Source organism: Peromyscus californicus, unplaced genomic scaffold (assembly GCF_007827085.1).
Source record: "Peromyscus californicus insignis strain IS unplaced genomic scaffold, ASM782708v3 Scaffold_11__1_contigs__length_118956290, whole genome shotgun sequence".
Classification (NCBI taxonomy): Eukaryota; Metazoa; Chordata; class Mammalia; order Rodentia; family Cricetidae; genus Peromyscus; species Peromyscus californicus.
Window position 1 is genome coordinate 70,424,879 of NW_026294402.1, and position 23,591 is coordinate 70,448,469.

General features: G+C 45.0%; 1 protein-coding gene across 3 annotated transcripts in view; it reads right to left on the minus strand.

The window, feature by feature from the left end:
• Positions 1 to 23,591, minus strand: part of Tmod2 (tropomodulin 2) — a 61,006-nt gene that overhangs the window by 34,562 nt on the left and 2,853 nt on the right. For all 3 annotated transcript variants that reach the window (XM_052714618.1, XM_052714631.1, XM_052714624.1), the window contains exons 2-3: positions 11,135 to 11,328; positions 8,208 to 8,364 (exon numbers count right to left, since the gene is read on the minus strand). In XM_052714618.1, coding sequence (XP_052570578.1) covers positions 8,208 to 8,364; positions 11,135 to 11,260 — 283 coding nt within the window. In that variant the 5' untranslated portion in view covers positions 11,261 to 11,328. The remainder of the gene's footprint in view (positions 1 to 8,207; positions 8,365 to 11,134; positions 11,329 to 23,591) is intronic.

The following is a 23,591-nucleotide window of genomic DNA, read 5'->3' on the forward strand; positions in this document are numbered from 1 at the left end:
TTTATGACCAAAGGATCATAAACTTACCTTACCAAAAGGATTTGTGGGACTGCTTTTGGGTAGAAGTAGTGCGTATATGAAGGGCATAAGGATTTTGCCTGAAGTGATAGATAATGACTATGAAGGAGAGATAAAAATCATGGCAGAGTCAACACAGGAGGTCTTAGTGATCCCGCAAGGGGAGCGTATAGCTCAGCTACTTCTGCTTCCTATTGTTTCTACAAAAAATAGAAGTTTATGTGTAGCCCGAGGAAAGGGAGGTTTCGGGTCCACTGGTACTCCCCAAGCGTTCTGGGTAGCCCACCTAGACTCTAGGCCTAAATTAGAATTAAAAATTCAAGGTAAATCTTTTGTGGGGATTCTTGATACTGGGGCAGATGTATCCGTTATATCCAAAGAACATTGGCCTGCACGATGGCCTCTGGAGGATTCTACAGCAGTGTTACAGGGCATAGGACAGACCAGACCACAGAGAAGTGCTTGCATATTGAAGTGGAGTGATCAGGAGGGGCACAAAGGACATTTTCAACCTTGATGTTGTATTAGGTTTGCCTACTAACCTGTAGGGAAGAGATGTGTTAGAAACCATGGGAGCGGTTCTCACTACTCAAGCTCTAAAGGGAGAAAATGTTCGTTAATAACATAATGATGGATATGGGATGGACACCAGGAAAAGGGCTGGGAAAGGCAGAGCAGGGTTGTGTTGCTGCTCTTACTGCCACCGATGAGGTCACCAGACTACCTGGAGATCGGAGAGGCTTAGGGCATTTTTAGTATGGGTCACTGGTGTGCGGCCTTCTCCCACACCTATTACTTGGTTGTCTAATGAGCCTGTGTGGGTAGATCAGTGGCCCTTACCACCAGAAAAATTGAGGGCCGCCCATGAGTTAGTGCAGGAACAATTGTTGGCAGGGCATATTGTCCCTTCCACGTCCCCCTGGAATACTCCTATTTTTGTTATCAAGAAAAGGTCTGGAAAATGGAGACTTTTACAAGATTTACATGCAGTAAACGCCACTATGCAGTTAACAGGGGCTCTTCAGCCAGGCCTTCCCAGCCCAGTTGTTATTCCCAAAGATTGGCATATGATAGTGCTAGATTTGAAAGATTGCTTTTTTACTATTCCTTTGGCTCAGCAAGATTGCCAGCGTTTTGCATTTTATGTTCCTTCTATTAATTACAAAGAACCATATAGGCGGGATCATTGGGTTGTTTTACCTCAAGGAATGGCTAATAGCCCCACTATGTGTCAAATGTATGTTGCAGAAGCCATGCAACCCATTAGAGCAAAGTTTCCATATGTATATATTACACATTATATGGATGATATATTATTGGCAGCATCCACCCAAGACTGTGTATTACAAGTTTATGCAGATTTGCAATAAGCACTTGCAGCTGCAAGATTAGTGATTGCCCCAGAAAAGGTACAAAATATGGCTTCTTATCAATATTTGGGATATACTATAAATTCTGTAGGGATATTTCCACAGAAATTACAATTTCACATTGCAGAATTAAAGACATTGCATCATTGGCAGAGGTTTTTAGGGGAAATTCAATGGCTCCACCCCTCATTCCAAATACCCACCGGAGAACTTAAGCCTCTCTATGATGTTTTAAAAGGAGATTCTTCTCCGACTTCCTTAAGGATCCTATCAGCGGAAGCCAAGGCCGCTTTAGGAAAGGTAGAATAAGCACTACAAGAACTCCAAGTGCAACAAATAGATTATACCAAACCCTTATTATTGCTAATTCTTCCCTCTGAATTTTCACCCTACGGGAGTATTTTGGCAAACAGGGCCCATATTTTGGGTGCATTTGTCTGCATCCCCATCTAAAACTTTGAATGCATATTATGAATTAGTAATTCAGCTCCTATGGAAAGCTAAATATATGGGGGAATCCTTGTTTGGAAAGTCTCCTGAGTGCATTGTACTCCCTTATACACAAGAAATGTTAACTTATTTGCAAAGAGAACATGAAGCTTGGTGCCTTTTCTTGTGTACTTTCACAGGCTATATAGATAATCATTATCCAAAACATACACTTATAGAAAGCTTTAAAGTGTGTAGTTTTATTTTTCCCCATATTGTAAAACAGGAACCTATTAAGGGTGCTCGTTTAATTTTTACTGATGCATCTAAAGGAGGTTTTGCTGTGGCCATCAGTGGGGATGAGGTAACGCGGGTGGCAGTGCCCTCCATGTCTGCACAACAAGCTGAGATTACAGCTTTACAATTGGCTTTGCAAGTTTACTCTTTAGAACCTATAAATGTCTATACTGATAGTTGCTATGTGGCCAAAATGATGCATAGTATTGAAACCACTCCATACACTGGAAAACAGTCCGCAGTACATTCTCAATTACAGACCATTCAAAGGTTAATTTGGGCTAGAAAACATCCTCTGTTTGTGGGCCATATTCGAGGGCACTCTGGTCTTCCAGGGGCGCTTGCAGAAGGCAATGCCGCTGCAGATGCAGCTACTCATTTCACTTGTGTAGTTACCACCTTTGATCAGGCATTTCAATTACATCAGAAATTCCATCTCAATGCCCAAACTTTACAGCATCGTACTGGCTGTACTCGCACTGAGGCCTTAAAAATTGTATCTACTTGTGCCACTTGTGCTCCTTTTATTCATGTACCATCATTAGGTGTTAATCCTCGTGGCATACGTCCCAATGATATCTGGCAAATGGATGTCACGCATATTTCAAGTTTTGGAACTTTATCATATGTCCATGTGTCTGTGGACATGTATTCTCATTATATAGTAGCCACCCTTCACAAGGGGGAGCATGCACAAGATGTAATTAAACATCTTTTGGCTGCTTTCTCTTATATGGGAGTTCTACAGTGTATTAAAACAGATAATGGGCTAGCTTATGCCAGCCAAAGTTTTCAGAAATTTTGTTCATAATGGAATATAATTCATAAAACTGGCATTCCCTATAACCCTCAAGGACAAGTGATAATTGAATGAGCGCATAAACATTTAAAGACTTATTTGCAAAAAACAAAAGAAGGTGAGATGTACAGGGATGTACAGGGACCACAATTACTCCTTTCCATTACTTTATTTATTTTAAATTTTTTGCTTGTGGATGTTCATGGGCGTACTACTGCTCAACGGCATTTTTTGGGGCCCCTCTCCCTCTGAGGTTCTGGTCAGGTGGAAGGATCTTTCCACAGGCACATGGCAGTCCCCGGTGCCGCTATTGGCTAGGGTGAGGGGAGCAGTTTGTGTATACCCTCCAGGTGCTGAGAAACCAATCTGGATACCAGAACAGTGTGTTCAGCCTGTAGAACAGACACAGAAATCTCAACATGAAGAACCTCATGATTCCGATGGTGCTGATGGTCCTTAGCCCTTGGGTCTACACAGAGCCTTCATGGAGCCTGGTTAAGAATCCTCCAATTTTGTTGCCAGTAAGTATTGAAAGCTCTGTGTTTCCTGCTGTCTTTGCCTCTAATTGGACTATTGGAACTGCAGCTAGTAATGTTAAACATGATGTGCAAAGCATAAATGTCACCATGAATTTATGTAATTCCTTATGCTTTGCTTGAAACGTTACTGCAGGATTCAATAATACCAATTTTTTTCTTTATTCTCTGGAATGGCTCGGGTGTGGGAGGGGAGGAGTTAAATTGTTCAGCTTTGAATTGCAGCCTATGTAATTGCTGGAGTCCTAATGTCACACATGCTGTGGTGGTGAGAATTCCTGCCTTTGTCATGATGCCGCTGGAACAGAATGCAGCAGAATTTCCCTTGCAACTCCATCGCAGCAGACAGGACCTTGGCATAACTGCTGCTGTAATTGCTGCCATTGCAACTTCGGCTGTTGCAGCCACTGCAGCTGGATTGGCTATTTCCCAGGGAGTGCAACAGGCTACTACTATTAATGCCCTGTCGGAAAGAGTGGCTGGTGCTTTGGACATCCAACAGACTTTAAATGGACAATTAGACAACATATGTTATGTGCCTATGGGTTTTCCGAAATATGTGTAACCCCTCATATTGTTGTGAATGCATCTGCTAAGGTTAAAGAATTGAATGATTACTTAAGAGGGCCATGGAATGCAACTTTTATAAATTTTACTTTGCAATTAGTTCATGTCATTGTTCGTATTAATGAAATTAGAGTCACTCCTATTGATGAACATGTTTGGTGGCAAGCTATGTCAAAAATTGCTGGATGGGTTACTAGGTGGTCAGGGTTCGTTTCCCTACTTATCCTGTGTATATTGGGTCTTGGGCTCGGATTCTTCATAGTGTACCGATGGCATCTCCAGTTTAGTCAAGGTCAATGGGCAACCAAGCAAGTTTTATTAGCTATGCAGCCCCCTGAATCTGCTCAGGTGTGGTTACATATGTTGGAAAGATAGTACCCAAAGACAGGCAACTCCTGTGCCATGATGACGACCTAAGACAGGGGATAGAAGGGCCTCCCCGAGGACGGGTAAGTCAGACAGGGTGCTACAGGTGACCTAAGACAGGGGCTATCTGTGTGCTTTAAAAAAGAAAAGGAAAGGACATGTTGGCAGCAGACGCTGAACAGGCCTTGTGCATAGCCTGTTTGCTTGCCCTAAGTTGCCTTAAGGTGCCCTTGTGTTCTTCCTCTTTTCCTGTGGTCAGTAAGTCACAGGATGTTTACAATATAGCTATTGCTGGAACATTGTTTCAAGAATCAGCTCTCTGCTGATTCGCTTGCGGTTTTCCTATTTGGCTGAGCTGCTGGGACGTGGATGGGAACCTGAGGACCGTACCCTGACCCCATGGAGAGTAGGAAGTAGCAGGGTATATAAGGATAGTCAATAAAGGAGCTCTTTTTGGATGATGAATCACGGTGTGTCCTGAGTGCTGCTTAACCTCGACGTCCCTCGCCAGTTCTTGGTCTCCGGCCATGCGGGTCGCAGCACCGGCCAAGCATTTGTAAGTAATATTAAGCCTCTGAGTGGTTATTCAGGAACTGGTGGGTGGGAGAGAACTGTCTGTTTACAACCGTGCTATACTGCCTTATGAGTAGGGCTGCCAGACTAAACAGAAGCAGCAGCGTTGGCATGAAAGACACGTATCTTTGAGCTGTTCCATATTGTTTGAGGTTCCTGGACTGCTGGGATGGAGCTGATCCTTTGTGGTAAGAGGAATCCTGCCTCTTACCATACAGAACTCCCCTGAGCTACACTCATTTTAGCAGTTAAGCTTCTTCCTAATGGTAATAGTATCCTCAACGTGACAGGATCTAGAAAGTCTCCAGGCATGTTTATGAGGGAGTTTCTGGACTGGGCTAATTGGGAAGACCCACCCTAAATGTGGGTGGCTCCAATGCGTGGGCTGGGACCCCAGAAAAGGAGACTTCGCGCTGAGCACCAGCCTCCATCTCTCCGATTCCCACTTGCAGATGCAAACGAGCCTCTGCCTTAGGCTTCTGCTGCCATGCCTTCTCGGCCACAGTGGGCTACACTCCTGAACTGTGGGTCAAACAGACCCATCATCCCTTAAGTGCTTTGTCAGGCATTTTGTCCAAGCAAGGATAGAGTCACTCATCCACCAGCCATCTGCCAAGCTACAGGATGTGACCGTGTACACCCTTTATACTCAGATAGCTCCAGCCTTCCTTCCTAACCCCATCGTCACAAGCCTCCTGCAGATGAACCTGGATCCGGTGGGTAATTTGCCAAGGCCACTCCTCTTCGCAGAGAAGAAAGGACAGATACTTTCTCACTAATATTCTGTCATTATCTAACACAGGATTTGGGGGGATTTTATTGAAGTTTTTTTTTTTTTTTTTTTTTTTTTTTACCATTTAGTTTATGCTTGTCACAGTCTGGTTAAGTCCAACAGCCACTGTGTTACCATAGAAACAGCTCAGATTCCACAGTCACCCACGGCTGTTTACCTGACTCATCACCGATCAGCTCTACTTTCTTAATTTCCTTCTCGGGGGCATGTGACCCCTCAGATGTGCACAGCACAGAGGGAGCGACGGAGATGGCTCATGCTCAGTGCTCTGTTTTCCTTGCCCCTGAGTCCAGGCTTAAAGGCCACCTCACTGGAGCTCAGAGGAAGGAGTACCTCCTCCATGTCACACAGTTCCACTGCTGGGGTTCTCAGACTCATATAGGGCTACACAACCACCAAGGTAAACAGCAAATGATGAACATGGTCACAGGGCTATAAAAGCAATACCCGGGTGCCACGGTAGGAAAAAGGGGTGAACACATAGAGGGGTCAGGGAAATTCGAGGCTCTAGTATTTAAATTGAGCGCCTCCTGATTTAAAAACAAGGGGGGGGGGCGGATATGGGTCAGAGAGAAGAGCCGATGAGAAAATTAACTTGACTTGGACAAGTTCGGGAAAATGAAGAAAGACACAACGGACTGAGGCTCAGCAAGGAAAGGAGAGCTGTGGTCAAGAGGCAGTGGAGGCTGGACCCATGCTGAGGTCAAGAGGCTAGACCCTTGCTGAGGTCAAGAGGCTAGACCCTTGCTGAGGTTGAAGCAAGAATTGGAGACATTATGTAGGAAGCATGCCTCAAGTTTCAGCATGGAAGGGAGGTAAAGTCAGGAACAGCATGAATTAGGAGCCTATTTAGGCAGGAGAGAGGGGGAGGGAGGGGAGAGGAGGAAGGGGGAAGGAGACTGAAGAAAGGGAGGTAAGGAGAAGGGAGGAGAGGGGAGGGAAATGTAGTAGAACATTATTTGAAGGGGTGTTACTTTTGCTTATGTGACCTTTGTTTAACTCTGAAGTTGTGTTGCTGTGCCTATCTAAAACACGTGATGGTCTAATAAAGAACTGGCCAATAGCAAGGCAGGAGAAAGGACAGGCAGGGCTGACAGGCAGAAAAAATATACAGAGTGAGAAATCTGGGTGGAGAAATATCTAAGATCTAGTAGCCAAAGGAGGAGGACTCCAGGGTCCAGCCACCCAGCTACACAGCAGGCCACAGAGTAAGAGTAAGATTTACAGAAGTAAGAGAATGGGAAAAGCCCAGAGGTAGAAGGCAGTTGGGATAGTTTAAGATAAGGCAAGCTGGCTAGAAACAAGCCAAGCTAAGGCCAGGCATTCATAATTAAAAATAAGCTTCTGTGGTGATTTATTTGGGAGCTGAGTGGCAGCCCTCCACACCCCCCCCCCAAAAAAAAGTAAAAAAACCAAACAACAACAGGGAAAGAAAAGAGAGGAGAGGAGGGAGGGGGGAGGGGTTCTAGCTCTCTGCAGCCTGCCCAGTTACAGCCCTGTGCTTCTTTTACTAGATGATAAGCCTTTTGAGGGAAGATCAAGGTCCTACAGACCTGTGGGTCAAGGGTCTGTCACAGGGTTCTGCACATAGGTTCTTAGCAAATGCAAGGTGAATGGAAGACAGACAGGCTTTTCATCATAGCATCTGAGGCTAGGGAATGGGGCTCTAACCACTCCAGACAGAGCAGACAGGCCTTGCCTAGACTTCTGAGTTGATGGCACAGAAGGCTGAGGGAAAACATCATTGCCTGTGTAGCTCATTCAGGCAGGGCACTGCTTTACATTTTCAAAGCTTTCCCTGGAGACTTTGAAATATTCTTTTAAACAGAATTAATTTCAGAACCATTACATCCCATGTATTCATTTAATTAATCACATATCCCACCATGTTTTTGTTTTATTTTTAAAACTAATGAACTTTAATTTTGAGAGTAGCATTAGGTTCATATCCCAATTAAGCAGAAAATTCTCATGTATCACCCCCCCCCCTGCCCCAAACCTCCCCACCAGCATCCCACACTAGTGTGGGCACTTGTGACTACCAACAAACCTGTAAAGGCTCACTGTCACCACCCAGGAGTTGTAATTTACCTTAGGGTTCACTCTGGGTGTTGTGTCTACCCACCACAGGGTTCTAAAGTACCATGTGTAGTTTGTACGATTATTTCCTATTCCCAGGTCAGCTTCCTTTGATTGATGCTCCATAATAAATATGCTTTCTGTTTTTTTTTTTTTTTTTTTTTTTTTTTTTTTTTTTTTTCCGAGACAGGGTTTCTCTGTGTAGTTTTGGTGCCTGTCCTGGAACTTGCTCCATAGACCAGGCTGGCCTCGAACTCACAGAGATCCACCTGGCTCTGCCATCCGAGTGCTGGGATTAAAGGTGTGTACCACCACCACCCGGCTGCTCCATAATATGTTAAGGGTACTTTGTCCCAAGAGGTGCAGCCTGTGGGCCTTACCTTTCTTTTCTCCTGTGAAGGGCACAAAGTCCTCCCTGTCTTTCTGTTCCAAAGCCTCCTTTTCCAGGTACATGAGGAGGTGCTCTCGGTCAAATGGGCCAGTGGCTGCTTTCTGGGTCTGGTCTTTCTGTCGGAACCCAGCTGGTAGCATTGCACTCTGACAAGACAGATATGAGATGAAGGGAAGACGTGTGCTGGGCCGGTTTTGTTATTTCTTTACTCTTTTGCACTTGCTGTTAAGTGGGAAAGTGTTGGGGGAGGGGCACCTATACCAGCTGAGGACAGCTCTAGGGACGTGTTATTCTAACCTCCTTTGTTAAAGGGAGGAAACCCAACCAGCTCAAGGGGCACAGCCTCTGGACCTTCTGCAGCCGCCTTCTAGAATATGGAGGGGAAGGTCTTTCTGTGTCCATCATGATCAGTGTTGGTCAGGTATGCATACAAGGGCTCTTAAGGCAGGAGTCTGGATGGCTACACTCACTTTCTTCTAAACTATCTCCTCCAAACACAACCAAGAGGTAAGGAAATATTATAGTATATGCCGTATCTGCCTGAGTAAGATTCATTTATTTGTCTTTTGGAGACACAGTCTCATGTAGCTCTGGCTGGCCTCAACCTTGCTATGTAACCGAGGCTGGCCTGGACTCCTGATGCTCCTGCCTCTACTCCTAAGTGCTGGGATTAAGAACATGTATCAACATGATCAACATGCCCGGGTCTTGTTCTAGTTATTTTTTTTCCTTTTTTTTTGGTTTTTGCCCAATAAAGTCTCACCACCTAGCACTGGCTATTCTGGAACTCACTATGTAGACCAGGCTAGCCTTGAACTCTCAGAGCTTCGCCTGCCTCTGCCTCCCAAGTATTGGGATTAAAGGAGTGTGCCACTATGCTTGGCTTTATTTTAGCTTTTTTAAGTCAAGGTCTCACTTTGTAGCCCATGCTGCCTTAGAACTCACTATGTTACTGAGGCTTGACCTTAACTCACAATCTTCCTCAGCCTCCCAAGTGCTGGGATGATTGACGTGTGGCATTACATGCCCCACCTGCTCTGATTAAGCCCCAAGTTCTTTCCTTACATGTATAAAAATATTATAATAAAATAAAAAAAATAAATTAAATATCCGAAGTGTCTGGTACAGCAGAATGTCATATAGTTTTATTTACTTACATCTTTCGAGTTAAATCACTATTTTGGATGCCTCCAATTTTAAGTTTAAGATAATGTCATTAGGGCTGAAGAAAATACTTGCTAAAGAAACACCATAATGAACTACCGAGCTTTTAAAAACTGACAAAAATATTTAAAAAAAAAAACTCCCCAGATTTACTTGGTGTTATGAGGATAATCATCTACACACTGTCATAGAATTTCAAGTTATTTGGATATCTGAACAAAAACAGTACCAGTTGTGGTAGCACATGCAATCCCAGTATGTTGGAGGCAGAGGTAGAACAATCAGAAATTCAAGGTTATCCTTGCATACACGATGAACTTGAAGCCAGTCCCTGCTACTCGAGACCATGAAGAGAAAAATATGATATAAAGCCAGGTATGGTGTTGCATGCTTATAGTTAACACACAGGAGGCCAGCTTGGGTTACATACTACATTCCAGCCAGCCTTAGCTATGTAGTGAGACTCCATCTTTAAAAAAAAAAAATTCTGGGCTGGTTGTGATGTCACATATATTTAATCCCAGCACTTGGGAGGCAGAGGAGGGTGGATCTCTATGAGTTTGAGACCAGCCTGGGCTACATAGTGAGTTTCAGGCCACACAGGGCTACACAGTGAGACCTGCCTTAAAAAAAAAAAAGTCTGGCTAGTGTGGTGGTTCATGCCTGTAATTCCAACACTTGGGAGGTAAAGACAGGAGGGATTCGAGGTCACCCTCGGCTATGTAGTGAGTGTGCAGCCCCCCTAGGCTACAAGACCCTGTCTCAATAAACAACAACAAAAGAGTCTAGAGCTGTAGCTTAGCTGGTGGAGCGCTTGCTTCGGCTACATAAAATCCCAGTGCTGTTAAAGTGTTAACACACTGATATCTGTAATCCCACCATGGGGAAGTGGAGGCAGGAAGATCAGGAGTGCAAGGTCGTAATCAGCTAAACAGTGAGTTCCGGACCGCCTGGAGTGCGTGAGATCCTATCTCAAAAAATAAAAAACAGGGGTTGGGGATTTAGCTCAGTGGTAGAGCGCTTATTTAGCAAGTGCAAGGCCCTGGGTTCAATCCTCAGCTCAAAAAAAAATTTATTAAGAAAAAAAAAAAAGGGCTGGAGAGATGGCTCAGAGGTTAAGAGCACCGACTGCTCTTCCAGAGGTCATAAGTTCAATTCCCAGCACCCACACAGTGGCTCACAACCATCTGTAATGAGATCTGGCACCCTCTTCTGTGTACATAATAAATAAATAAATCTTTTAAAAAAATAAATAAAAAATAAAAACAATGATAAAAACCAAAACCAAAAGAAACTATTACTACAGAGGTGTTTTCAACAGCACCTCAGACATTACCAGTGTGGGATCCTGTGCGGGTCACTTTCGTAAGTGTGCCTTCTAGTTATGAAAAGGAGCTAACACCATTCATTTCCCCCAAGGACTCTTGGGCCCAGCCAAGGATCTGACACTTGGAAAATACCTGGTTGAGGTTTGTTCTCATCGGTCCCCCAAGTCCTATGATAAACCAGACCATTCTTTCCCAACAGAAAACACTTTTCACCATCTACAGTGAACTAGTTTTTGAGAAACACACTTGTCATTTCTCACTGTGGTGGCCCTGGGGCTCGCCATGGACTTGTAAAAGTGGCTCAGCAGCCATGGGGCAGAGCCCAGAATTCTGCACAGGGGCTGCAGGCACTTTGGTGGCGATTGCTGCCCCCCTTTCTCCCGTGCTCTCATTAAGCACCCCATTCCAGTTCCACACCACAAACCTCGGGATCTAGGTCATCTAGAACATTTTCCAACTGTTTCAGTTCCTCTTCTGAGAGCTTGCCAAGAAGCTCGTCCTCATCGATGTTCTTGTATTTCTCCAGCTCCTTTTGAAAGGGGAGCGCCATGGCTTCGGAGAGGCACCTTCCTCGGGCACGTTCAAGTGGGCCAGCTTCCCCGGAACTTCACACTACCACTGTTAAAAGAGCAATACTGTCATCTCCTTACCATAAACTGTAAAATTAGTAATAGATTGTGCTATGCTGGCAATGGATTCTACCGCACAGACACTTCCTCGAGAAGGCAGCATTACCTTCACTTCCAGAGCAGAGTACAGCCCGCGATATTTGCACAGACAGCTGTATTTCAGTTATTTTTTTCCCTTTAGGGCAACCCTGTAAGGAAGCCTGCAAGATACCATCATCACTCAATTTTACAGACTATGACTGAGCTGAAGGTGACAGAGACCTAGCTATGGGATGTGTGCCTGGCTTCTGGTTCCCAGGGGAGTGAGTGCTTTTCCATTCTACTATAAGACTTCTCCCAGCTTCCCATTGAAAACCAGTGAAGAACAATGACTAATTGTATGGCAGTTGTAAGCAGCATACTTGTGCCCTTTCAGGGTTGAGAGTGCTGTGAAGAACACAGAATGGGATTCATTCAGGGAAGAGTTTAGAGGCTTGGTGTGAGAACACATTGTCCCATAACTCGTGCAATGAAACCAAGAGACGTTCTCAAGCCCTGACCCCATAGTTACTCTCTCTACTTCTCTTTCTCCTGTTTTATCAACTTCTATTTTTTTAAAATGATGTCTTTGAGAGTATTTTAACAGTATATTTTATTATTTGAAAGTTCTCACCTTTAAATAATGTCTTTTGATCATATCCATCCACTACTATAACCCTCCAACACTTTCTGTGCCCTGTACCCCATCTCCCTCCCAGCTTAATGTTCCCTTTCTATTATGGTTGTTATTGCTTATGTAGCCATTCTCCCTAATTTTTCTTTTTTTCTTTTTTTTTTTTTTTTTGGTTTTTCGAGACAGGGTTTCTCTGTGTAGCTTTGCGCCTTTCCTGGGACTCACTTGGTAGTCCAGGCTGGCCTCAAACTCACAGAGATCCGCCTGGCTCTGCCTCCCGAGTGCTGGGATTAAAGGCGTGCGCCACCACCGCCCAGCTTTTCTTTCTTTATATCCCTAAAACATTCTCTTTTAGTCCCCCATCCCTCTGAAATGCTTCATTCTTTTTTTTTTTTTTCAGAGCCGAGGACCAAACCCAGGGCCTTGCCCTTGCTGGACAAGCGCTCTACCACTGAGCTAAATCCCCAACCCCTTTTTCTTTTTCAAAACAGGGTTTCTCTGTGTAGCTTTGGAGCCTGTCCTGGAACTCACTCTGTAGACCAGGCTGGCCTCGAACTCACAGAGATCCACCTGCCTCTGCCTCCCGAGTGCTGGGATTAAAGGTGTGCGCCACTACCACCTGGCTTTGAAATGCTTCATTCTTTTTTTTTTTTTTTTCCTTCTGGAGCTGAGGACCGAACCCAGGGCCTTGCACTTGCTAGGCAAGCGCTCTACCACTGAGCTTCATTCTTAATGAAATGCTTCATTCTTAAACTTTCACACCAAATGCAAGTTTTACTCAGTCTCTTGCAGAAAATTCTACAGATCTTCCCTAGCAAGACAACTCTGCATTCAGTCCAGCCAGCTCTTTCAAGACAGTGTCAGCTGTCTACCTGCCATTACCAAGGGCAGTTCTAGAAAAGTTCCCTCAGGAAGGTCCTAGTTCACCGAGACAGTCACGCAAATGGCAATAATACCATGTAATAAGTTACAATAATGTCTGAAGTGGGAGTCACTCCAAAGAGAGATTGTCATTGACCCTTGAAGGAAGAGGTCCTAAGGAGAACATGGGCGTGAAAAGGCCATCTAGCATAGAGAAGAGCATAAGCAGAGAGACAGGAAAGTATGTGACGGGTTGGAGTGGCTTGGAGGAGGATTTGTGGAGTGGGGAAATGGGACATCTTCGAAGGGGCTTCTTTATGGGCTGCGCTAAGGGACCTACATCCCCAACCCCTAAATTAAGGGCCTGTCATTGGGAAAGCATTCTGAATTGTCCGAGTGGGCACAATTTACTCCAAAGTAGTAAGGTGACGGAAGAGGAAGGTAAGTGGCCATGGCACGGACAGAAGGTCAGAACGTCATGATTTTTGACTTTGGAGATGCAGGAAAGGCCATGAGAAGAGGACTGTGGGGACTCCGGAAGTTGGACTTTCCCCCTGCAGCCTTTAGAGAGCAGCAAGGTCCCACTGACACCAGCGAGACCCATTTGGGTCTCTAACTTCTGAAGCGGCAACACATTCATACTGTTTTAAGCAATTGAGTTTGCTCTTTGTCACAACAACACAGAAACTAATATACTCTCCCCCAACACTCTCATGTCCAGGGTAACTGTTCTAGAATAGTCCGCTCATCCTTCCATTTCTGTTCTCCACTCTGCTGTGGCCCAGGAAGTGTTGTCTACCTAGACTGCACCTGGGCTCCTGTCCCTCCTGGCTTCTGTCCTTCCTGGCTTCTGTTTGACCCACAGGAGGCAACCAGCGGCAAAGCAGGGGACACAGTGGCATGGGAGGAGGGGGTGTGTGGAGGGGGCGTTCCAGAAGAGCATGTCACCCCACAGGCCACCCTCTTTTGCTGGCTTTGGGCCTTGGGGTGGGAAAGGGTCTCTGTTATGACTCTTGCCGGATTTCTGCCTCCTTGTTTCTCTAAAGCTTCCTACGTCCTTGTAAATAGCCTCTTTATCGAAACCTTCTCAAGCTATTCGGTCTGAGCCCACCCTCTATTTCTTGTCGGGAAGTTGGCAAATGTGGCACCATTGCTTGGAATGTCCCGTTCTCTTTGTGCTCTGTTTCTGAGGCCTGGCTAAGATCCCAAGCTCTGCAGGACCACAGGACTTCAGAGTGAAGGGAGGCCTTTGGCCATTCAGCCCGGCTCTTGCATTTTCCTCATTACTCTCCTCTTGGTCTCTTTTCAGGTTCTCTTCCTTCGTCTTAAATACTGGTATTCTTCAAAGTCTTGTCTTAGAAATTATTTTCTCATCCCTCACCAAGGGTTCTTACTTACCTTGAAATTTTAATTATTTTAGTTTTTTTCTATTTTTTTTTTTTTTTGATTTTTCGAGACAGGGTTTCTCTGTGTAGCTTTGCGCCTCTCCTGGAACTCACTTTGTAGACCAGGCTGGCCTCGAACTCACAGAGATCCACCTGCCTCTGCCTCCCGAGTGCTGGGATTAAAGGTGTGCGCCACCACCGCCCGGCCTATTTTTTTTTTTATTAGATTTGTAATTTTAATTTTTCTCTATATTCTGCTAACTCTAAAAATCTGTATCTGGATCCTGAGGACCAGATCGGAGTTACCTAACCAAAAACCCTCCCTTGGCTAGATTCTTAAAATCTTCCCTCAAACCCTTAAAATATGTGAGAAGAGCTCTTGCCTGCCTGTTCCTCCTCTAGAATTTCAAGAAGTTGTTTCAGAAACCAGGGTGTCCTCCTTGTCATCTTTCCTTCACCTCCCTTCACCTCCTTTCTACCTACTAATCACCAAATCCTATCCTTGCAGAGTGATGAGGAGAACTCATCTACTTCTCCATCCACGCCCAGCCCTTGACCTGTGTAGTTTTGGTGCCTGTCCTGGATCTTACTCTGTAGACCAGGCTGGCCTCAAACTCACAGAGATCCGCCTGGCTCTGCCTCCCGAGTGCTGGGATTAAAGGCGTGTGCCACCGCCACCCGGCAGTGATTTTTTTTTTTTTGTACTAACTTTATTTCACTCTTTTAAGATCCCCCAGTGGCTTCTCACTGTCCCAAAGATAAAGTTCAAATTCATACTCTGGCCTCTGTAGTGCCATTTTTCTTTCTGTACTGCATTCCCAATGTCCTCCTGGACCACCCCCAATTCCTGGCTCATTTATGTGCCCTTTGCTCAAAGCCTAGGAAGCCTTACTCCAAGCCCACCCCTGCTGACTCTGCCACAGACTCATCTTCCAGTCTCTATGTGAGTTCCATTTCCTCCATCAGCTCAGACCCTGAGTCTCAAAATCTGGGTCACGTGCTGCCCCCGAGGTACTCCTCCGACTGCAATTTGGCTTCAGCACAATTACTTGCTGATCTCGGTGAGGGCGGGGACTATATAACTTTTATTCACCAATAAAATCTTGGCTCCCAGCACAGATCTTGACCCACAGCAGACACCCAATAATTACTGACGTCAAGGGAAGGACATGAGCTCAGAGTAGTGAGGCGGCCACGGGTCCAGAGATCTTTCCCCTGCGGCTATTTTCCCCATCACCCCCACCCCTCCTGGAGCCTGCTGAGATCACCCGAGCCCACGGAAGTTGCTCCTCTCCCTGAACTGACTTTGTCTGTAATGATGCTCACATTGAGACTGGAAGACCAGTCTGGCGGAGTCAGCGAGGGGGGGGGGGGGGGGGCTTTGAGTTACCCGTTTAACATTCATCACTTGTTATCTTTCACATTATGTTACTATACAGTTCTCTCTTCAGCTGCCACAACCCGCCTCCCCCCAGAAAACAAGGACCATATTCTAATTCTCGATGCTCCTGGGTTTCTCGAACTCAGGCATGGTCGTTCCACAAACGTCTGTTGAAAGCCTGCCTTTGCCAAACACGGCTGACACAGTGGACAAAAAGATGGTTCTCTGGGTGCTAACTGAGCCTATAATTCACAAGGGAAAGAGCATTAAGTAACAATTTAACCACCGATCGTGCCGGTCAAAGCCAAGTTCACATTCTAAAGCACGGGGTCAGGGGGTCTCAGAGCCAGAGGAGGAAAGAAGGTAGAATGACCTGAAGATCCAAGGAGAGCCTAGCTGTTACTATTGTTATAGTGGAGTGTTTGTTTTTGTTTTTTTGTTTGAGGCAGGGTCTCACACTGTAGCCTAGGCTAGTCGGGAATTCACTGTTTAGCCTAGGGCTGGCCTCAAACGTATTGCAATCCTTCTTCAGCCTCCTAAGTGTCGTGACTATAGGCATATATAACCAAGCCCAGCTATTTATCATTATTTATAATAATAATTATTTTATTATTTTTGAGACAGAGGCAAGAGGATTGATGCAAGTTTGAGGCCAGCCTGGTCTACATAGTAAGAGTCCCATCTCAAAACCAAACCAAACCCCTTAAACAAATGTAGGTGTGCTGTAGGGAAGAATCCAGCCTTCTCATAGCCTCTAAAGTCAAATCTCTGATTTCTCAGTGCTTGGCTGGCTGGCCTGCTGTACCCCACCCAGGCCCTGCTGGGTTCACATTTGTTTCCCCTCCCAGGAGTGATGAGGCAGTGGAAAGTTTGCAAAGTGCTGCCACAGCCTCGCCTCCAGCCGGGTGTCTGTCCCATGGCAAACATTCAACACGCAACAGGATACGAATGTACACACCGGAATGGAGCATGTGCCTCTGAGGCTTCCAGAAGCCCAGGTGGGCAAACACAGAGCCTATTGGCCAAATGGAAAATAGGCTCAGCAGTGAGCTGAAGGAAGAGTCTCTTCCTGTTACCCAGAAACCCAACCTTGGGAAGGAAAGTTAAGAACGTGGTGTTCTGTGCTTCTTTTTCCACTGTCTTGTTAATATAACTATGCTGAGAAAGAGGGAAATCAGCTACAACATGAAGGGCCCAGCCTTTTACTCTCTCCACACAAAGACAGACCAAACTCCAGACTGCTGCTGCTGACTTATTTCTGAGTCAGTAAATGATATTAATCTTCATTTGTTTAATATACCTTCATTATTTCACCATACTTGAGATTTGCACAAGAGTCAAACCTCATTTCCTGAAACTAACCAACAGAACAACATCAGTTTATCAAAGGCCCTCCAACAAAGTGTGCACTGGTCCTGCAATTAATTCATCTCTATATTTTTTCTGGGTTGGGATGAGACAGGTTCTCACTATATAGTCTTGGCTGGCCTTTGGAACTCACACTGTAGACCAGGCTGGCCCCAGTGTCACAGAGATCTTCCTGCCTCTGCCTCCAGAGTGCTGGGACTAAAGGCAAGGGCCACCACACTTAGTCTTTAATACATCTCTAGATGCTGGGCAAATAAAAAGATGTGACAGTTAGAGCCTGTGTTTTGAAACCTAGCTATTTGAAGACAGGCCAGCAAAATATTTTTCTTTGTTTTAAACTGCCAAGAAGCCAGGCATGGAGGTGCAGGCCTGAAATCCCAGCATTCAGAGGTGGAGGCCGGAAGATCAGGAGTTCAAGGCTAGACACAGTGAGTTGAGGGACAACTTGGGCTACGTGAGACTCTTTCTCCGAGAAATAACTATCAGAAGATGAAAGACACAGAACACAAGATAGGGAAATTTTCTGGCAAAAACTTACAGCAAGGCAGAGGGCAGAAAGGGCAAAAGGGCAGTGAGGACGTGACCCTACCAGATTCACAGTGTTTTTTTTCTAGCCGAGACTGTTCATTCTTATTGCATAATTTTATAGCACAAAAACTGTCAGATTTTTTTTTTCAGCTTGAAAACAGTCCCCTTTTATAACAATGTACCCGCAAAAGAAGGTTCCTTTCTAGCTTGGAGAGCACAGAAGGCCTTGTAGCATTGGCTGAGAGCTTAAAGCAATGGACTCAAAAGCACAGAAGACTGAACGCAAGCCTTGAAGGTAACCAGCCCAAAGCCTCACGAGGCAGACACACATGAAACTGATGACCTGTCCTCTGGAAAATAGTCAAAAAAACCAGTAGGGCAGGGCAGTATTCAGAGAAACGAATCATCAGGCAATTTTGCATTGTGCTAACATTATACCGTCATACATGGTCTGAAGATAGCTACAACAAATCGGGTGAGGTAATTCATAGAATCCCTGTCATGCATGTGCTCCACTGCTGACTGAGACATCATCACAAGGCTGTATTTATCTTGTGAGATGCGGGTGATACTTGGGTCATTATTGTATTGTGAGGTGCGGTGCCTAGTTCACACAAGCTCTCACAGTTAATTCTCTCTTGTCTTTGGTATGACAGCAGTCCTCTTTTGGAAGTATTCTCCCCCTTGTTTTCCTTATTAAGATTAAATACAGAGAAGCAGCATCATACAAGGGTCTCGAATTAGCACTGTCAAGTGTAACGAGCCTCTATGGTTAGTGGCTGTCCAAACTGATGTAGACTTCCACCTGGGCAGTAACCGAGACTTCTGAGCTGGGGCAGAAGCTCTTTCTTTCTTTTATTTATTTATTTATTTATTTTGGTTTTTCAAGACAGGGTTTCTCCATGTAGTTTTGGTGCCTGTCCTGGAACTCACTCTGTAGACCAGGCTGGCCTCGAACTCACAGAGATCCGCCTGGCTCTGCCTCCCAAGTGCTGGGATTAAAGGCGTGCGCCACCACCGCCTGGCAAGCTCTTTCACGTGGAGGTCTTACGGCCTTCCCATGCTACCTCTGGCTTCCTAATTTTCCTGGTGGATCCTATGTCCCGCTGCTTCGTGTCCCTCGTGGTTAGGCTCTATTTCCTGAGGAATTCCCATTTCTTTCTCCCATTGTACCCCTCTTTTTCCCTACCGAGACATGGTTTTGCCATGTAGTCCTGGAAGGCCTGGAGCTCACGAGGGACCAGGTTAGCCTTTTCTTTGTTGGTCCTAGTGGGTGAACCACCACCATGCCTCACTGAATTCCCGTTTCTGTATTTACCGCTTTGCCTTGTATTTTGGCCTTTCTGGTTTTTTTTTTTTTTTTTTTGGTTTTTCGAGACAGGGTTTCTCTGTGGAGCTTTGCGCCTTTCCTGGGACTCACTTGGTAGCCCAGGCTGGCCTCGAACTCACAGAGATCCGCCTGGCTCTGCCTCCCGAGTGCTGGGATTAAAGGCGTGTGCCACCACCGCCCGGCCCTTTCTGGTTTTTAACTGTCTACTGCTGGTGGTGTTTTGTTTTGCTGTTGTTATTACTTTAAAAATTAATTCATTTTTATTTTGTGTATTGGTATTTTTGCCTGCATGTATATTTCTGGGCCATGTGTGTGTACAGTGTCTGAGGACACCAGAAGGTGTTGGATCCTCTGGAAATGAAGTTACAGTTGTTAGCCGCCACGTGGGTATTAGAAATCTAACCCAGGTCCTCTGCAAGAGCTAAAAGTGCTCTTAACTGCTGGGCCATTTCTCCAGCCCCATCATCATCATTATCATCAAGCGGGGGGTGGGTGGGGGGGTGGGGGGGAAGAATGTCTCATGTAGCTCTTGCTGGCCTTGAATGCCTGATCCTCTTGCCTCACCTCCCAAGGCTGAGATTACAGGTGTGGGCCACCAGCCCCGGTTTCATGCTGGTTTTAATGTCCCTCATCCTGACAGTGGGAATTTAAAGATGTCTAACTTCCTGACAGCACGGGTTTCCTGTTTTTGTCCTTGGATGCATCTCTTTTCCTGGCTTCCGCCTGCTCTTGGTCTCTTTGATCTACCTTTTCTTTGGCACTGATTAGCTTAGTTTTGATTTCTGCCTTGTTATGATCTGTGGGGACTCTGTGCAACTTGACGCAGGATTGCTTACAAACTGACTCAGGATGAGAGGTAAGCCATACAGCAACTGGTGTGCAATGGCACTGCCAATCAGAACGGCTGTCTATAAACAGGGTGCTGTCTGGCTCCATCCACACTGACTACATGACAGCCATGCTCATGTGGCTCCAGAGTCCTCCAAGTGCTCTCATAAGAGGCCTCTTGGTTCTTCCTTAATGCTGGTGCCCCTGTTGTGTGGTATTGTCATGTCCAGGTTTGGGACAGCTGGTCCAGGAACTCCTGTCACTCACAGTCCTAGAATCAACCTTTTGCCAACCTAGCTGCCACTAAGGGAATCAGGGAAACTGGTAATATACATGAAAGAAATAATTAGTAGGAAAGTCTGTCTTTCTTTCTTCTCTCTCTCTCTCTCTCTCTCTCTCTCTCTCTCCTCCCTCCCTCCCTCCCTCTCTCCCCCTCCCCCTTTCCTCCCTTCCTCCATCCATCCCTTTCTCTTTTTGCAGGGTGAATGGCAGACTTAAAACAGGCTCTCACTATGTAGAGGCTGGCCTGGAACTTGCTATTCAGCCCAGGCAGACCTTGAAATTGTGATCCTCCTGTATCAGCTTCCCGAGGGGCTGAGATTACAACCATGTGCCACTATACCTGACTGACAGGGGAATCTTGATACTCAAACAGGAAGGCTGAAAATGTAAGAGCAAAAATACTAATCGGTCATAGCTCTCAGGAGGAATGTGCTGAAATATAGGACCTAGTTCAAAGAATTCAGACTGGCTTTGGAGGGAGAAGAGCCAGTGCAGAAAATGCCTCTCCCTTTACACAGCCTCAAAGTCTTCAACGTTATACATAACTGAGTGCTGCTTCAGAGACAGGGTCTCACTGTGTAGCTCTGGCTGGCCTGGAATTCACTCTGTAGACCAGGCTGGGCTCAAACTCACAGAGATCCACCTGCCTCTGCCTCCTGAAAGCTGGGTTTAAAGGCGTGTGCCACCATGTCTAGCACTATAATTGACATTCTGGTGTACTAAAAAATAAAAATTATTGATAATAAAAAAGATTTTCTAGGAAGAAACAGAGGAAATTAGACTGGGGTTAAATGATCCATGAAAACTAGAATCTGAAATTTGAATTCTAACCTGCCAGGCAATGAGAAACACAAATGACAACATTTATGATCTACATACTTATGAGGGTGCTCTGGCCACTCACTCAATAATACACTGAAGGTAGGATTTCCAAACGTTGATTCCAGTCAATGCTAGCTAGTTTTTCAAAATGTCCATATATGTGTGTATATATAGGGTATATATAGTATATGAAGTACATATATTATATACATTATATAATGTATAATATTTTGCACATAGCTTGGAAAACATTGTATACAATATTCTACAGATCCAAGAACTGTAACCCATGAAAAGCTCTGACCACAAAGAATAAACCAGCTTTCCTGGATCTGATTAGGTAGTTTTTTTTTTTTTCTTGTAACACCAACAACATTCTAAATGTTTAGCAGCATAACAGAGAATCAGAGAACACACACACACACACACACACACACACACACACACACACACACACACACGTATATCACTACAGACACATATCCGAGTAAATGTGAATGCTTTAAATGGCCATTTTCATACACACAACACCTAGTTATAGAAAAATTAACCTGGAACAAAAGGGGTCTGTATAGGAGATTAAATGCAGTATCTTATGTATGTATGCATGTATGTATGTATGTATGTATGTATGTTTACACAGGGTCTCACCCTGTAGCCTTCATTGGTCTGGAACTCACTCTGTAGACCAGGCTAGCCTGGAACTCACTCATGATGTGAAGCAGGCTAGCCTGGAACTTTTGATGAGCCTCCTATCTCTGCCTCCTGAGTGCTAGGAATAAGGGGCATGAGCCATCACACCTGATGAGAGGTGACTCTGTTCTTTTATTCTGTAGTAGGAAGTCTTCTGCACATGCCTTCTAGAAATTTCTCTGAACAAGATATAGAGAAGGTTTTTTTACACAAGGTTACATGTGACTGACGCACAAAAGGACTAAGAGGGAATTTCATTATTTATGTTCTGTCAGACACTAGTTATTTCACTAGCATTTTCTCAACCAGGGTAAAAACGAAAGACCACTTGATACTAGTATATGTTCTCAAACTTCCTTACATACTGTCACAGACCTCAGATGTGGAAGGGAAAATGAACTACCCTTCAATCCTAGCTAGAACTTACTTTCTCAGATTCCCTTACATACTGACACAGATCTCAGATGTGAAAAGGAAAAAGACAGCTGGTCCTGGTAGAGCAGGCCAGTCACCCAGCTACTCGAGAAGCTGAGACAGAAAGATCATGAGTTCAAGGCTTGCCTGAACAACTTGTTGAGACCCCGACTCAAAATAAAAAACCAAAGAAGGCTGAGGCTGCGTGTAATGACATACATCTTTAATCCCAGCCCTCGGGAGGCAGAGGCAGACAGATTACCGCTTTTGAGGCCAGCGTTGTCTACAGAGCAAGTTCCAGGACAGCCAGGGCTACACAGAGAAATCCTGTCTCAAACAAACTAACAAAAAACATCACCATCACCACAAACAGAAAACACAAACAAACAAACAAAAGAAGGCTGAGGGTATGGCTCAGTGGTAGAGTGCTTGCCTAGCATGTGTGAGCCTCATCTTCAATCCCCAATATGACTAGGGTGGACAGTTCTTTCAGGGTAGTTCTTAGCTAGGGCAAGAATAATTGGTAATTATTAACACAGTTGGCTCCACTAATAACTGTGAACTCCACATCTGCTACTTTAATCAATTGCAGGTCAAATCATTCAAACAAACAAACAAACAATGAGGGCTGAAGATATGTATGAGTGGTAGATGGCTTTCAAGGAAGACTGAGTTTATTCCTAGAGCAATCTCTATTTGTGGATACCTTTTTCTTGTCATTCCATAAAAACAGCACAGAACATTATATAATTACACTATATTAAGTATAAGTAATTTAGAAAGGCTTTTAAAATCTGGGGAGAATACATTTGGTCACATGTAAATACTACAATATTTTATAAAAAGAACTTAAAATCTGCAGATGGGGGGGTGGTTTTCTATGACAAATTTCCCATGGGTACCAAGGATATGATGACACTTTGAGTTAGAACTAGGGGATTCATCTCTTAAGCACAAATGATCAATAGTAGCCAAGAAGAACTGAGAGAAGTGAATATTTCCTGACTCCATGAACTTCTCTGAGAAGATTTATGTCTTGCTTGGGAGTATGGAGTTAAGAATCTTCTCTCAGACTCATCACAGTGGTCTGTCAGTAACCATGTAGCTCTCTATGGGCCTTTCTGTTAGTTTGCTTATTGTTTTAAAATTCGCCTTCAATTTCTCATTTAAAAAGTTCAGCCCTACACAAGAGCAGAGCAAAATCCAGCTGCACACCGCTCTTCTGGACTCAACTGGCTCTCACCGCTGTCTTTCTGCTGTGCTCCTGAACGTGCTCTACCACCACGGACGGCTCTTCCCTCAACCTGCTGAGCGTATTGTAGACGTCAGTGAGCTTCACCTCTAAAATCCTAAGCTTTCATTGTGACAGAGGGTGCTTTGTATGCTGCTGGGGGAGAAGAGTCATCAATGGATCACCCAAACAGTGAACCCTGAGTGCTTCAACCCTGACCTGCCAGGCAAGATGTGCTCACGGGACAACAGTGGCACAAAGTTATGGGTGCAACCAACCAGTTTCTGACTGAATTTGAGGCCTGCTCCACAGGAGGGAATTCACACCTGCTCAAAAGACCCTGGCTTGGAAGGTTATAGGCCCTATTGTAGGGGGAGCCTACTACTGACGTTTTTTGCTAAATGGTCACATCATCAAACTGTCTTCTCAATACTTGTGGCTATGCCCCTACATTAGTGCTTGCTCTCAACTTTGGCC